At 38.6% G+C, this 14,719-nt stretch overlaps 1 protein-coding gene across 1 annotated transcript in view; it reads left to right on the top strand.

Moving 5' to 3' along the window:
• Positions 1 to 14,719, top strand: part of PTPRM (protein tyrosine phosphatase receptor type M) — a gene marked incomplete at its 5' end in the record, with an annotated part of 476,815 nt that overhangs the window by 445,667 nt on the left and 16,429 nt on the right. Inside the window, one exon of the mRNA XM_080610125.1 lies at positions 10,084 to 10,200. Within this exon, the coding sequence (XP_080466251.1) occupies positions 10,084 to 10,200 (117 nt within the window). The remainder of the gene's footprint in view (positions 1 to 10,083; positions 10,201 to 14,719) is intronic.

Raw genomic sequence — 14,719 nt, 5'->3', positions numbered from 1 at the left:
AAATCTGCAGGGCTCCCAGAGGAGACTTTTGTACTGGTAATTTAAGCTAATGATTTCTAAACATATTTAGTCAGTTTTAGGAAGACCTCATTAGAATGTGACTGTTTATTAAAAATCTAAATGAGGTCTCACAGTCATTTAGAAAAATCATTGCTGAGTTGCATGAACAGTTCTTTGATAATGGGTGATGATGGTTTTTTTAGTTAAGATTGGCCTAGGCTGACAAGAACTTTTACAAGAAAAACTAAACAAATAAGCAAACCTTGAAGCAGCCTTTGAAAACAAAAAAGGCTCTGTCATCTTCATGCTGGAATCAACAACTTTCCACTCACAATGAAGTTCACAATAAGGGAATGACAAGTAACTAAGGGTATAATACAGCTGCATTTTAGTGCAAGAATCGTAATTCTCCAAACCACACCCTAACAAGTGAAAAAGCAAAACCAAGACTCATAAAAATATATCAGTATGACCCCAAGCTATTTCAAAGCGATATATTTCAGATTATATTATTGCAAGAGGTTTGCAAGTGGTAAAGCAACTGAAGGTGGAAGTGTAATTTCAGACAAAATCTCTTCCTGAGAGATTTAGCATACTCTGGTGGGTTATTCTAGACGAAGCAAAACTGTTTATCCCAGCAGAGTAGGTGTGATCATAAAATGGACACAAAAGAACATCTTGCTTACTCCAAGAGTCTGCTCCCGAGTACAAGCTTCAAAAGACAGACCTGGATCCTTCCGTGGAAAGCATTGGGAACTAGATCAAGGTCTTTATGTACTGGCCAAAGTCTCTGGTTGCTTCTTGAAGTGATTCAATGTTTGCACACATTGGAACATTTCTTTTCTCCTTAAAGTTATTTTGGGAAGATTTAGAATGTATTCAATTTGCCATCTAGCTGTCACCTCCGTCTTTGCTGTTGTTGGGCTGGTGCTAATACTTGGTCGGCAGAATCAGACTTGGCATGTCGCATCATTTGTTATTTGTCAGTAGTCACTGTCTCTCCCACTCTTTTTTTTTTTTTTTTGTTTTCCTTAAGGCAGGAGAGATTTCCTAATATCTGATTAATCAGTGGTGAAAGGCACTGATGAAATTCAGTGGAGGTGGTTAATACATAAATGTGCTGCAAGGACTCATGGTTGTCTATCATGCTTTTAATATAACAAAGTATTTACAAACAAAATCACTAGAAATAATTACAAAAACTAAAACCTCACCCCAGGAGCATAATAATTACAGTAATTAGAATTTCTCAATTATTATCCAGAATTAGAAAACTGCCAGTGCTAATAGTGTTAATAAGCACACAAAAGACCCTTTTCTGAAAGGAGGCAAGGTTGATGACAACAGAATGGATGTGACACAAACAGGGGAATGAAGGTCAGCTGTAGACTGGTAAATAGCCTCTATGCCTAAACACATGCCTTAGCATTACCAAAACAGCTTCTCACTGCCATATGATCTCTCAACTGTGTTGTGCTTTCCTGAGAGCTATCTCACAGTCCTCCCAGGTGACTCTTCCCTTCCCAGAGCCAACAGGACTGTGTCTGCATACGGAAAAAGAAAGAACACAGTGGTGGCTTAGCTTTTCCTTTGCCTTTTTTACTGGACCTGAGGTTGACATGTTACATACATGGCACTCTTATCTACCTTGCTGCAAAAATGTTGAGGGTTTGACTTTTCGTGCTTAAGAGTATTGGGGTCCGCATGAGAGTGAAGAGACCCATACAGTGGTTTTCTGACAGAGGGGGAATATCTCCTTGATGCTGGCTGGCTTAAAAGCATTCCCTGTTGTAAGGTAACGTGTCAGAAAAGAGTTGCTCTTCTCAGGATAGACTCTATAGACCCTGCCCTAAACAGTCGTATGTTCTTGGGCCTTGGGTGCTCAGGAGCAGCCTTGATAATCATTCAAGAGACATTTCTAAACCATATGCAAATATGTTTCCTTAACAAACAAAACCCAGATGTCTTTATGTTGAAACAGGTCTTCTTCAGATCCACCCGATGATCTGTTTCTGCTATAGACAGACATCAGACATCCAAGAAAAACTGCCAATTAAGGCCCTGTCAAAAGATTTCTAACTGAAAGTATATTGCAAGAACTAAATGAAAACTTTGTATGAAATTCCAGCAACATAAAACCTGAAAAATTTCCAGTGGACTTGCCAGCTATTCTTAGAATAAAAAGGAATTTTTCAACACAAACCTATTATGAAGCTTGAACTTACTCATTTACAAGTTTTGAGAATCTTCCATGTGGAAGAACCCTCTAATAAGCAAAGGTAAATTCAAATTGTATTTAAGATTCAGATCAGCTATCACAGAGATATTGCAGAGATGAAACACGGTAACTCTTTAACAGGTCACACAAACAATACTTTTGCATTTGGTATAAACAGAACACTATCTAATTGAAACTGCCTCTAAATGTAATAAGCCAAATCACTTACATTGGTTTTAGTTCAGGATACTGGCATTAATGCTCCTTAGATGTGCCAAAGAATTTCTAAGCTTACTGGTAACTAAGATTTCATTTTAACTTTTCTACTGAAAGAAAGAAACCACATTTTATAAATGAAAAGGAGAAAGGTTGCTATATGAAACCCTTCCCTTCCTCTAGGTAATTCTAATCTCAGCTTTAAAAACCTATATAGATAGCGTCCTTCACCATCTAGAGATTTTTTTCTCAATCATGTTTACCCAGAAAACCTGGAACCTGTGCTTGTGGTACATATATGTTACTATATATTCTGCTATTACACTTTTGGTGTCACTATCATTCCAGTTTCACTTGTTGGATAGAGTTTGTACTTTCAACAGTATCAGTGAGGAAAAAAAGAAAACCATCATTACTTAAAACTATTGTTAGTCATTTGAATCTGAACCCTTCTAGTCAGCAAAACAGATTTCAGGTTTCTAGACTTCTAACCAGAAATAGCAAGTTAACATTACTCTATTATGTGTAGCAGGGGAGGACCCCTTGGGGAAAAAAAATTGGCAGTTCTTCAGCAAAGAGAAAGAAGGACTCTGCAGTCATTTAATAAAGTTGTCCCCAGATTAGCATTGTTATCATCATCAAACACGACATCAATTTACAAGTGCTCAGAAGTGTCCCATGTCACTCAATGCAGACATAGTTGCAGTCCTTAGTGTTTTGATGCATTCTTGTTGCCAGCAAAAGCTATGTTTCAGAGAATTCTAATCAACAGAGATTAATATCTTAATGCTCACTAATCCAATTGAGATAATTCACTTTGAGGAATAAATAAGAGGTTTAAGGATACACAAATGCATTGACCCCTTCTTGCATTAGCCACTGAAGTGCTGCAAGTGTTAAGTTCAGTTTGCGAATAGGGCTTCAAGTTCTTCTGTGAAATGTTGGGGCTAGCAAAATGGCTTCATCACTGCAAGTCTCCTCACCTCAGCACTCTCATTAATCTCTCAGTCTTTTCCTATAGCAAAAAATATCCTGGAGGCACTGACACAGTTTTACTTTACCCAGTAGAGTAACATGTAGAGCTTTCAAACCTAACATCAGATGATCAGGTTTAGAGCCAGAAGGCAATCTGCTAACTTGGTGATGCTTTGTAACTCAACTAATGTAATGATTCTGCTCTTGGAACAGAGCACAGGCTGTTCTGCTCAATGTAGGCACATTAGGTCCTCAGAGCACAGGATCTAAGCAATATGCCCATACTTTCACAGTTGTGTAAGGGATTAAGGCAGGCTTTGAGAAGCTGCAGGTAGTCCTGTAACCATCCTTTACCTTTGCATGGAACCATCCTTCTCATCCTTTCTGTGCTCAGCCTTTCTTTCTCAAGGGCCTGACTAAGGTGAGGTAATTTACAGCCTTTTTTAGTGGCCAGTGGGAAACTAAACTGCCTAAACATAAGAAATGAAATAGAGGTAATCCATATTCTTCTATTGGTATTAGCAATGGAGGCAGGAACACTACAACAGCTTTACCTTGGGTTACCTTTACACTAAAGCAATTCCTGTAGACTTAATTTGGTTTTATGGCCAAAGGAAGGCCACACCATGGGTTTGGCCCATCAGCTTAATTTCATCTAACCCAAGCCACTGAGTTGGTGTCATGCTACCAGTATCATGTATTCTTAAGAAAAAAGCATCATGCTCATTCCCTCTTAAAGCAGAGTGTGTGGCTACAACTGGAATGTCCAGAAAACCAGCTGTTCTGGCCAGAAATTGAATGAGAGTGTATCCACCAAGCAACCTATGATTGCGCTGCTGGGGCAACATAGGGCAGCAAAAGGTGAAGAATTATGTCAGCTCTGAGTTGTCACTGGAAGAAGTTAGACTGAGCTAGTAAAATTCATGGAGACATCTCTCCCCCTCTGGGAGTTGTGAACAATATAAAGACTTCTGGCTGCCTTTATACAGATCCATTCATCTAATGATGCCAAACAGTATCTTAAATGTTGTATTTCTCTTCCATACCTCCTTTAGAAAACTGTAAAATGAGGTATAAATCAATTAACCGATTTGCTCAAAAGCAAACAAAGAAAATGAAAAAAAAATAAAGACTTTTTTATCATCTGTCAAAGGTTGTTTCATAACTTATAAAATGTTCTTAAATCACCATACATTTTTTGTTTGAGAAGTATTTAAATAAAAATAGTTTCAATTATCGGATGTCCTTTTACTTCAAGTCAGCCAAATAAAAGTATATGATGTTATCCTAGCTACGTCTGTGAAATCTGTTAAAAATTTTCACTGGTGAGCTTGGTTGGCTATTTCATTTTATATCGTAGAGGTTTCACTTCAAAATTTATGTCTGACTTATCGTCATTACTTAGCTCAGGATTAATTTTAAATTAGAATGTATAATACTGCTCTTCACTAACCACAATCCATGCAGTGCATAGCCAGTTATATCACCTTTTAGATAAGAATATATCAGAATTAAAGGGAATTGGAAACTTTGAATAATAAGTGTTATTTAAACTGTTCTGTATGAACTGCAAAGTATATTTCACAGCTATATTTCACAGCCAGCTCACATATTAATTCTGTAATATTCCTCCTATTCCAAACCTCTAAGTAAATGAATTACTGTCCTGGATTTCATACTGCCTTTAGCTAGATGTGTCACATTGCCAAATGGCTAAATACACAGCTTCGGAAGTCACAATTTGTGTTCATTAGCTGTCCGCTGCCTACATTGTTTGTTATATTTAGAAGTAGGAACAACTTTCCAAGTTCATTTCTAATTCTTAGTTTCTCACATTAGAGTATTTTGCTGGGGGATGAAGCTAAGGGGTGAAAGTAGATAATCATATTCTCCAAATTTCTAAAATTATTGGTAAAATAAACATGTTTGGAACAACTGGACAGTGTACCTTGGGATGAATAGATTAAACCAGAGCATTTTCATTATGTCTCTGGCAATCACCCTTTCATCTCATCTTGTGATGAACATCTGTATTTTTTGGCACGTTGTTAGGATATAAATGTAGGGTGTATCTGAACAAACTCTCAATTATAGTTCTGCTTAGATGAGATTTCAAAATTATGTTTTCTACTTTGTGGATGATATTTACTGTTATGGTAGCAACTGCATGAAAAAAAAAAAAAAAACACAAAACCCTAATGCATTTAATATTCAGTTCTGGATTCATTTATCAATTATTTAGCTAAACCTTCTGTTAGTAGGGTTTTTTGTAAAACATGTACCAAATGTTTATAAAAAAGGAAAGAGATTCGTCAAGTTACAGTAGCTAAAGCTGTGCTAAAAAGAAAAAATGAGCATATGTTACCAGCAGTGTTTCTCATATTTGATGAGTAAAACCATATTCTATTTTGTTGCAATTGTCTTTCCTTGTGCAAATAAAGGCCCTGATCCAATAAACATTTATAAATGTGATTTTGATTTTCACTATTTAATCTACTTGTGTCTTTAAAACACCTTAGCATTTATTTTAGAGGTCCTGCGGGAGATGGGAGACTGGTCTTGAAGCATTTAAGCATTTACTTAACTTTTGGCTCATCAGGAGTCCACAGTGTTCCCATGTCTAGAGCTCAGCACATGCAGCAGCGTTGCAGAACAAAAGTCAAAAGCAGAAAAAAAGCCTGAATTGAAAAAAAAAAAAAAAAAAAAAGAAGAAGTTTATTTGCCCCCCCCCCCAATTCCCCTCCCAGTGAGTGAATCATTTAGTGTTGGTCTGTGGCTCTGACTGTGGCTCTGGCACCATTCCGACAGCTGTTACAGCCCCTTATTCCACTTGGGAGGGTTTTCAGGAAATTGTGTTGTCATGGATCCTTCTGCTCAGCTCCAATCTGCGCCATGCCCAAAATCCCCTGTGCAGCAGAGTAAGAAATCTCCGGTGAGCATGAGCTGCATGAGGCACAAAAGGCTTTAACTTCTGTGCAACATTCTCTGATGCTTCCCTAATTATTCCACTGGATCATCTGAAATAAGGTTTAAAAAAAGAATGGAAACATCCAACAGTTGAGGCATAAGAAGATGGTACTGTGCACTTCTAAATTGATCTTTCCAAATGTTCCTAGTTCTTAGTCATAATACAGACTGTCTAGACTTACCAAGTTAGAAACAGGCATGTTTTCCTTCAAGCCTGAGCAATTTAATTCAACCAGGTTTCTTTTTTTTTTTACCTCTGATTGTTTATTTTACCAAACTAGAGCTGTTTTGAGGATGGTAGGCACCCATCAGAAAGAAACAAGGCTAAAGTTAGCAACAAGGAGACATGTTAATCAGTAGTGCTGTGGCTAAGATCACTGCTGCAGCTGCTCCCTTCCTACGTGCATTGACTGACTTCATGTGGTTCAGGTTCCACCTACGGAAAGGATGAATGAACTGGCAGAAAAAGAGAATCACTTCCGGAGATGGGGTTGTCAGTGTGCTGCTCCAGTCTAGAGGAAGTGTGAATTCCCTTATTCTGCATGGAGAGTCAAGAAATTATCTTAGCCATAGGTAGGAAAACTCTGTTTCAGAGAGTTCCCAGCAATGATGATAAAAGGGTCAATTTGCTAGTCTAAGGGATTTGAACAAAATTAATTTTCTGGATTATTTTAGCAACACAGGCAAAACAATAAGCATTAAATGTTTTTCTCTTAGCTCCTATCACAGGACTTTTGGAAATACATCCAAAGATAAGATGGGAATAAATATCAAGTAGATGCAACAGTAGATAACAGCATCAACTACTGAAGTGCTTGCAGCGACGTTTAATGCTTTTGAAATGATTGTTCATTGCTAACAGCTGATAGATACACTTTAGAGATGAATACGCATTTGCCAGAGATCCTGTCATTTGGGTACCCTGGGACTGGCCCTCGGCTTGGCCCTTGGCTGGTGGAAACCTTCTCATCCACACTGACACCCTGTCAGCTTGCTGGCTGGTGAGCATGGCTGGGGAGATAAATCTTGCTACCCTTGCCCCTGTTACAGGAGTGCTGAGCACTGTAAGGGCTATTCAGTGTCTCAGCTCCAAGCCTCTCACTATGGAAGGGAGCCGTATAACCTGCCAGTTGTCCTAAAAACATGCCTATTACCAGATGAAATGTGAAGAAGATAAAGGATTTCTCCTCACCAATACTAATGCAGTTACTAGGTCTGAAGATAAACTTAGAGAAATAAATAAAAACCTGCTTATAGATACCTGAACTTCAGCTCTGCCCTAGGAGCTTTCCATCAGCTGTGTATGCAGGAATAAGCTGTTAGAACGCTTGTATAATTTTGGGGCTGGGAGCCAAGGCTTACAACTAGGCTACTTTTTTTTCCTCTGAAGAGGATCCTGGTGTTGGGCTGTGTTTTTCTAGCCCTTCAACTCAGTTCTATTCAGATTTAAATTTAGCCTGCTAAACCCAGAAAAAGGGAAAGGGCTACTGACCCTGCCTGGAAAAACCTGTTATTTTATCAGCTCATGTTACTACTTGGATGTGTCAAGACCTCTGTTCTGTCCAGACAGTAAAGAGGGGTCACATACCTGATTATCAGCTATGTCACTTGAAGCAAATTTTGAAGGAAAGTATTTTCTTCTGCCTGACAGGACAAGGTTTTACTCTCTGTGTAATCCTTTATAAACTGAACCTGGAGTTTGTATAAATATATCATTGGAATCATGCATTACAGTTTTCACTGTATGCTTACACACACATTCACCAGTTCTACCTTTTGCTCAGAACTAGACATGATAATAATCCTAATATTTTGGCATGAAAGTAGGTTTGCGAAATACTCTGCATATTGTGAAGTTTAAGTTTTTTGTTTTCCTATCAGTTTTCCATTGAGTATTTCAAGTGTCTGGGTTTTTTACCCAACCCACTTAAGTGTATATTTAAGTAAACCACTAGATTTGCATATATTAAAATATCCATTTTAAGTTTTCCCTTTGGTGAGGGAAAGAGAGAGACCATTCCATGCAGCAGATGTATAACAGATGTTACTCCTAGCACATACTGCACTACTGGACGATGGCCAGATGCAGTGGTGATAGCATAGCTATTACCATGATAGAGCAGAATGAAAGAGAGATGTAGAAATAATGTGTTAGGTGGTTCCCTGCCCACCACCTTGTCCACATAAATGGGAAGGAGGAGAAAGTTCTTAAGTCTGTCAGCTATCTACATCATCATATACAGAGCCCACAACCACCTACTCTAAAAATAACAGAATAATAGTGTGTGTTTGAATGCATTAAATAAAGTCTGTCCCATCTAGACCGCATCAGGGTTCAGAAAATCTGAAACACAGTTCACAAACCCCACCTTCTTTCTGTCTCCATATCCCAGGATGAATCTGCCAAAAGAGCAGAGCTCCAGAAGCCTACTGAAATGAGTAGGAGGGAAAGGGGAATTCAATTCACCTAACTTTAGTCATCAAGAAGCCGAACAGCTAGGCAAAGGCGGTCACCTGAACTCTTTTCATAGTTAATAAAAATAAAGGCACCTTTAGAAGGCATTAATGCTACTCATTTTAGTTTGAGCTAAGTGAGATGAGTCCTACCCATAGTGTTTGGGGTCATCTAGTGAATTGATGTTAAAGCTCAGACATAAAACACATCTCTTGACTTGAAGTGTTGAGTTTTGCCATTTGACCTCTCATCAGTTCCTTTGCAAAGTTAATCTGAGAAAACATACTTTCCTAACAGTAGAGAAGATCTTTCCTGTCTGAAAAACACATTTTCATTTTTTAAGATAGGAAGATATTTTTGGGATTGTCCTGGGTTCAGCAGTAGCAGTCAGTTTTTCTCCTTTTTAGTAGCTGTTGCAGCACTGTGTTTTTGACTTTCAGCCTCGGAACAAAGCTGATAACAACTGATGTTTAGACTGACCAAAGACTTTGTGAGTCTCATGCTCTGCCAGGGAGGAGGAGGGGCCGGGAGGAAGCAGGGACAGGACGCCTGACCCAAACTAGCCAAAGAGGTATTCCATACCACAGCACGTCATGCCCAGGATGTAACTGGGAGCTACCCGGAAGGGCATGTCCTCTTTTCGGTCGGGCTCTTTTCCGGCGAGCGGTATCATATTTTCTTCCCTTGTTATTTCTCTTATCATTATTATTATTGGTGGCAGCAGTAGTGATTTGTGTTATACCTGAGTTACTGGACTGTTCTTATCTCAACCCGTGGGAGTTACATTCTTTCGATTCTCCTCCCCATCCCTCTGGGGAGTGGGGGGGGGAAGTAGACTGCGTGGTTCTAATTTACAGCCGGGGCTTAAACCACGACAGGGATGAGTCACCAAGTTGAGGTTGGGGGAAAAGCCTTCTAGTGGTAGTTGTCCCTCTGGGCACACCCTGTCTTGGAAAGCACAGGAAATGAGCAGATAGTCTGAGTTGTGCAGGGTATAAATATCGCTAGTGCTCCATGCAAATTTGCCTTACTTCACCAACCACAACACAAATCTCACCTGCAACTCTGAAAGCTGTCTTAAAAACAGAAGAGGCAATGTCCCTTAAACATTAATCATTTCCACATGCAGAAAATGTGACTGCTTTGCACCTGATTGAATTTTAAAACCAAAATAATTTCACAGAAAACAGAATAGATTCAGCATGAACCTTCTAAAATAAATGACCCTTAATTTCTTTTGTATTTTTTAAAGGTCAAGTGCTGCAAATACTGGCCAGATGACACAGAGATATATAAAGACATTAAAGTTACCCTAATAGAAACAGAGCTCCTGGCTGAATATGTGATTCGAACATTTGCAGTAGAAAAGGTAAGTTTCTAAATTCAGTTTTCTTAAATACAGTGGTGTCTGCCTAAGTTACTTATTTAACTTTTCCATGTTGAATTTGTATATCTTTTGACTGATAGCCCGGTTTCATAGCTATTTTTTGGGTATACGACTACCGCCCTCTTATGGTAAACTTTTTTCTTTCAATGCATCAACTTTTCTGTGCTTTCCATCACTGTTGGCCCCTGCCTGAGTTAGAAAAAGTGATGTTCCTTGTCTGGGAGAAATCGAAGCCTCCCTCCCAGCAATCAATTGAGAAACACATTTGTGTTGTTTTCCCATCTTAAGTTCCCTACAATCTTTTCTGTCTGTGCCAGGGGCTGCATGCACCATCATTTAGAAGTCCATGCTGGAGAGTACTGTTATCTGTTGGGACGGTGTGTTCCTGGTCTGCAGTGACAAAGCTGTAACTGACTAATTTTCTTCTCAATGCAATTTCACTTTTCATGTGGAATCATCTTCATATGGAGAATTCAAATCAGCACATTGTACTACTGATAGTTAGAATAATGACATTAATTTGTTCTATGCTTGATCTTATAGCTCTGCCAGAACAGCTAACTATATATGGACAACATGCAATTAACAAATAAGGTACTTACTGAAAGGAAGAACAAGCAGGGTCAGTCAGTGCTGAAGTATGTCGTGCATTTCGTGTCAATTCATGGCTTTTATTCAGACTTCATTATATGACAGAAATGTTTTAATTGTATATATCAAGACTCATTTGCATTGCAGAACAACAAGGAAAGCGCCTCTTTGGAAGATTTCATATTCCTAATGGAGCACTTAAGTGGTGTTCTCTCAGTATCACATTCCATTTTCAACTAATTAGCTAAGAAAAAAACTCCTTTTGATTTAGGTGCAGTACCTATGATATACTGGTTCTGCCAAATGATGAAATAGTATTCAGTTGCAGGTTTGAAGAACATAATCTTTAGCATCAAAGAATCCTATACCCAGGTAGATGAAACTGCCAAAAAGAGACAACCCAACAGCGTCTCTGTACATACATCCACAGTAACAAAGGAATTGGGGTTTTTTTCCTGTTTTATTCTTCAATCTAATACTAAAATATGCATCAATACAGCAACCTGAGGGTAATGATAATAGAATTATGTGGTTTGAATGAACAGAAATATTGTATCATGCTTACCACTATACATACTGTACATCAAATTCATCCAAGCCTGTTGTTTCTGTGCATTTAGATATTTTTAATAAACAGATAAGAAATGGTGGCTACACTTTGAAGTAGATGAAACATGGGTTGATTTCTATTCTGCAAATTTTAAGCCCATTCTTTGATGTTAGCTTTTCGCTCCTTAACTGGGAATGAAAAAAAAAAAGACCTAGAGGATTTTACAGTTAAGCATAACCAAACTGTCTTGAATAAGTGCATTAGAACAGATAGAGATAAAAGGCACTAAACATTTTATTTCTTTAAAAAAATCTCCATCTGAAAAGATTTCATTTAGACACTGCTTTTTAATAGTTGGTAGTTTTTCGGTAAGCCTCTAAAAGCAGCATCAGTGTAGTTTAAGTAAAGTACTGTTGTTTTTACCTTATTTTCCATATTTTTTAACTCTTACAATGGTACTGGAAGGTCAAGTCTCTACATCTCTTCCACCATAATTCTCCTAAATTTATGTTTCTGATCTACTGGGATTTACACTTTTCAGCCTAAGACAAGCTGAATGATGAAACAGAGTGCACCCTGACCAAATCTGCAGATAATACTGAGGGAAAGATGGCATTGGAACACTGAAGATTGGAGACTCAGTTCCTTTGGACCTGAAGATTTGGCCAACAAAAACTTTAGTGATCCAACAAGGGAAAACGCTAAGTTCTGTGCCTTTGGTGGACTAGCCCCACGTGTCAGTACAGGCTGTGACATCCAAGATTATTAAGAACGTAGGACATATAAGCTGAAAGGGAGATTAAAAGAACTGGCCTTTTTCAGTGTGGTAGAGATGAGGAGGAGAGGTAAGGAAGATCTAATTTCATCTGCAACTACTTCAAAGGCGTTTAGAAAATCAGGGCACCAAAGTTGTCTCCTCATTCTTCTCAATGGTAGTAGATAGCAAAACAAGTGGCAACAGCCAAGAAGTTGCAGCATGGAAGGCTTGCAATGGAAACTGCTTCAGGAGGAGGGAAGTGCAGTGCTGGGGCAAGTTACCCAGAAAAAGTTGTGGAATCTCCACAACTTGTGATTTTTGGAGATCATCAAGGCTTAGCTAGGCAGATCTTGTGTTGGCCATAGACCCACTCTGAGTGTGAGGTTAGATTACTGACCTCCAGAAGTCCCTTTTGAACATCTTTTCTATTTGTGGATGAACGTCTCATGCCTGCTCCTCAGGTACAATGGAGAAGTTGATTTGTTTGGAGAGAAACTGATCGCCACTTTTTTTTTTTCTTTTTTTTTAATGACTATTTGGTAATTATAGAGGAGTAGGGGAATAATGCTAAGAAAACTGAACCCAGAATTACACTCTGATTCTGAAGGCCACTTCCTAGATGCGCTTCATGTTGTGTACATAAGCAGTTCCTTTGCAGCAGTTCCTTTACAGTGCAACAGTTAACTTAGATGATTACTCAGATAGTTAGATACAGCAGCACCGTATTTGTAGCATTTACTAACATCCTAGGGTTTGTTAGCACTGTATACCACTTTTCTGTTTGTTTCAGCTGAAAGAAAAAGTAAAAAATACAGTCTCCAAGCTGAGCATATGCTTTTATGATTCATGCAGTTGTGCTGCTATTTTGGGTCTCAAAACCACCAGGCAAGCTACAGACATGAAAATCATTCTTTTGTAGGCATAATAAGCAAACTCATTATAAAAGTACCCTATATGCAATACCTTTTCTAAGCAGCTGAGTGTTGCCAACAATAGACAAAAATGCAGTCAGCGTGACAGACAGCATTTTCAAAACTAATGCACAAGATATATAGGACATATCCTGTGTACATATCGTGCAACAGCTGGGCACATTACTTTGGAGGGGCAGTTTGCTTTTTGTAAATCACTTGAAGATCAAGTCTTTGTACAGCATGAAGAATTTGTGTGGGGTACTCATTTCAGTCCTCAGTTTGTATAGTCATAACATTGCTTTTTTGCATGGGATCTTTGTTTCTTGGGGAATTGTGGGGAGTTGTTATGAGCAATATAAAAGTGTTTGGGACATGGATACCCCACCTACGCACAGTTATTTATGGAGTTGGAGGCCTTGCTTTCAGTAGCAAAAAGACATGTTAACTAACACACTCTGAAATCCCCAGAGTACAGAGACCAAATTGTATTTGAATGTGTTCGCTAGACTGTCTTAAAATGCAAATTACTTTTTCCTATTCCTGAGTTTCAATATGTTTTAAAACGGGGTTTTAGAGCATAAGGTCATTTCTGTTGCAAGGGTGTGATCTCAATCCACATCAGTGTCGTGTCTACTGTTCATCTTCTCCCTTGCCTGCCTTTTTGCATCACAGTTTCTAAGGGAGATGAGTATTCCTCTGAGCAGATGCCCAGATTCCACAGACCCACAGCCTGAACTATCAGAGCATCGGGACTCCAAGATAAATCATGCCCACTCCAGTCCTGTAGCATGGCCAGAATTTCACAACCATTGAAAATCCCAGACTCTTTTAGCTTGCATAGTAGCAATAAATTAGGAAGTTTATATTGCTTCATTATGCAGAGAGAATTAGGCCTTTTATATGCAAATCAGTTCAAGATAGGTAATACATCTTTAAGAAGAAAACCTGTAAGCCACCAGTTATTAATATCACTGACATTTAGTCCAGCCTCAACATGATATGTCATAATTTTGCTGTTTGCGTACGAGGTATGTATGATGGACTCTGGTCTGTGGATTTCTAATGAGAATAAAATACTGGCAGCTACATTTTTAGACAGGGAAGAGGAAATACAAGCATTAAGAAAACCAAATTTAGCATACACACCTCTAATATTCAGACTGCTCCAGAAAGCCATATGGGAAATTACTTAATCAGCTTTTCAATTACCTGTCTCACCATATCCATATCCTTCTAGACTGTGGCAAATCACTTGAAGGGTGAGCATGTGGAGGGCTACAAACACAGACACGATGATTGGAGGATTTCTTCCTATTCTGCTATTTCTTTCAGACCAATGAAGGAGACAAATGATAAGGAGAATTAGGCTGAAGATATAGTTCCTTGAAGTCAGCAGCAAAACTCCCATGGAGAGCAGTGAGGAAAAAATGTTATCTGTGCTGTATGCTCATGGCCTTGCTGCTGACCTGTTCTGTGAACATGGCTTGCATCTTAAAGCCGCAGTTTTCAAAGCAGCCTAGTGCTTAAATGTAGAGACATAGATCTATCTTGTTGCTAAAAGTTTCTGAGCAATCTAGTGCTAAATTACTCATTTTTGTTGTAAGACTTTGAAACCAGTTGATATGTAACCTTTGAACTTGCTCTTCTGCTTTGAGAAAGCTCTCCAGCAGTCTGTACAGATTGTATTGG

This window comes from Psittacula echo, assembly GCF_963264785.1.
Source record: "Psittacula echo genome assembly, chromosome: 2".
Lineage (NCBI taxonomy): Eukaryota > Metazoa > Chordata > Aves > Psittaciformes > Psittacidae > Psittacula > Psittacula echo.
Note: the sequence above shows the minus strand (reverse complement) of the source record. Positions and strands in the feature narration are given on the sequence as shown.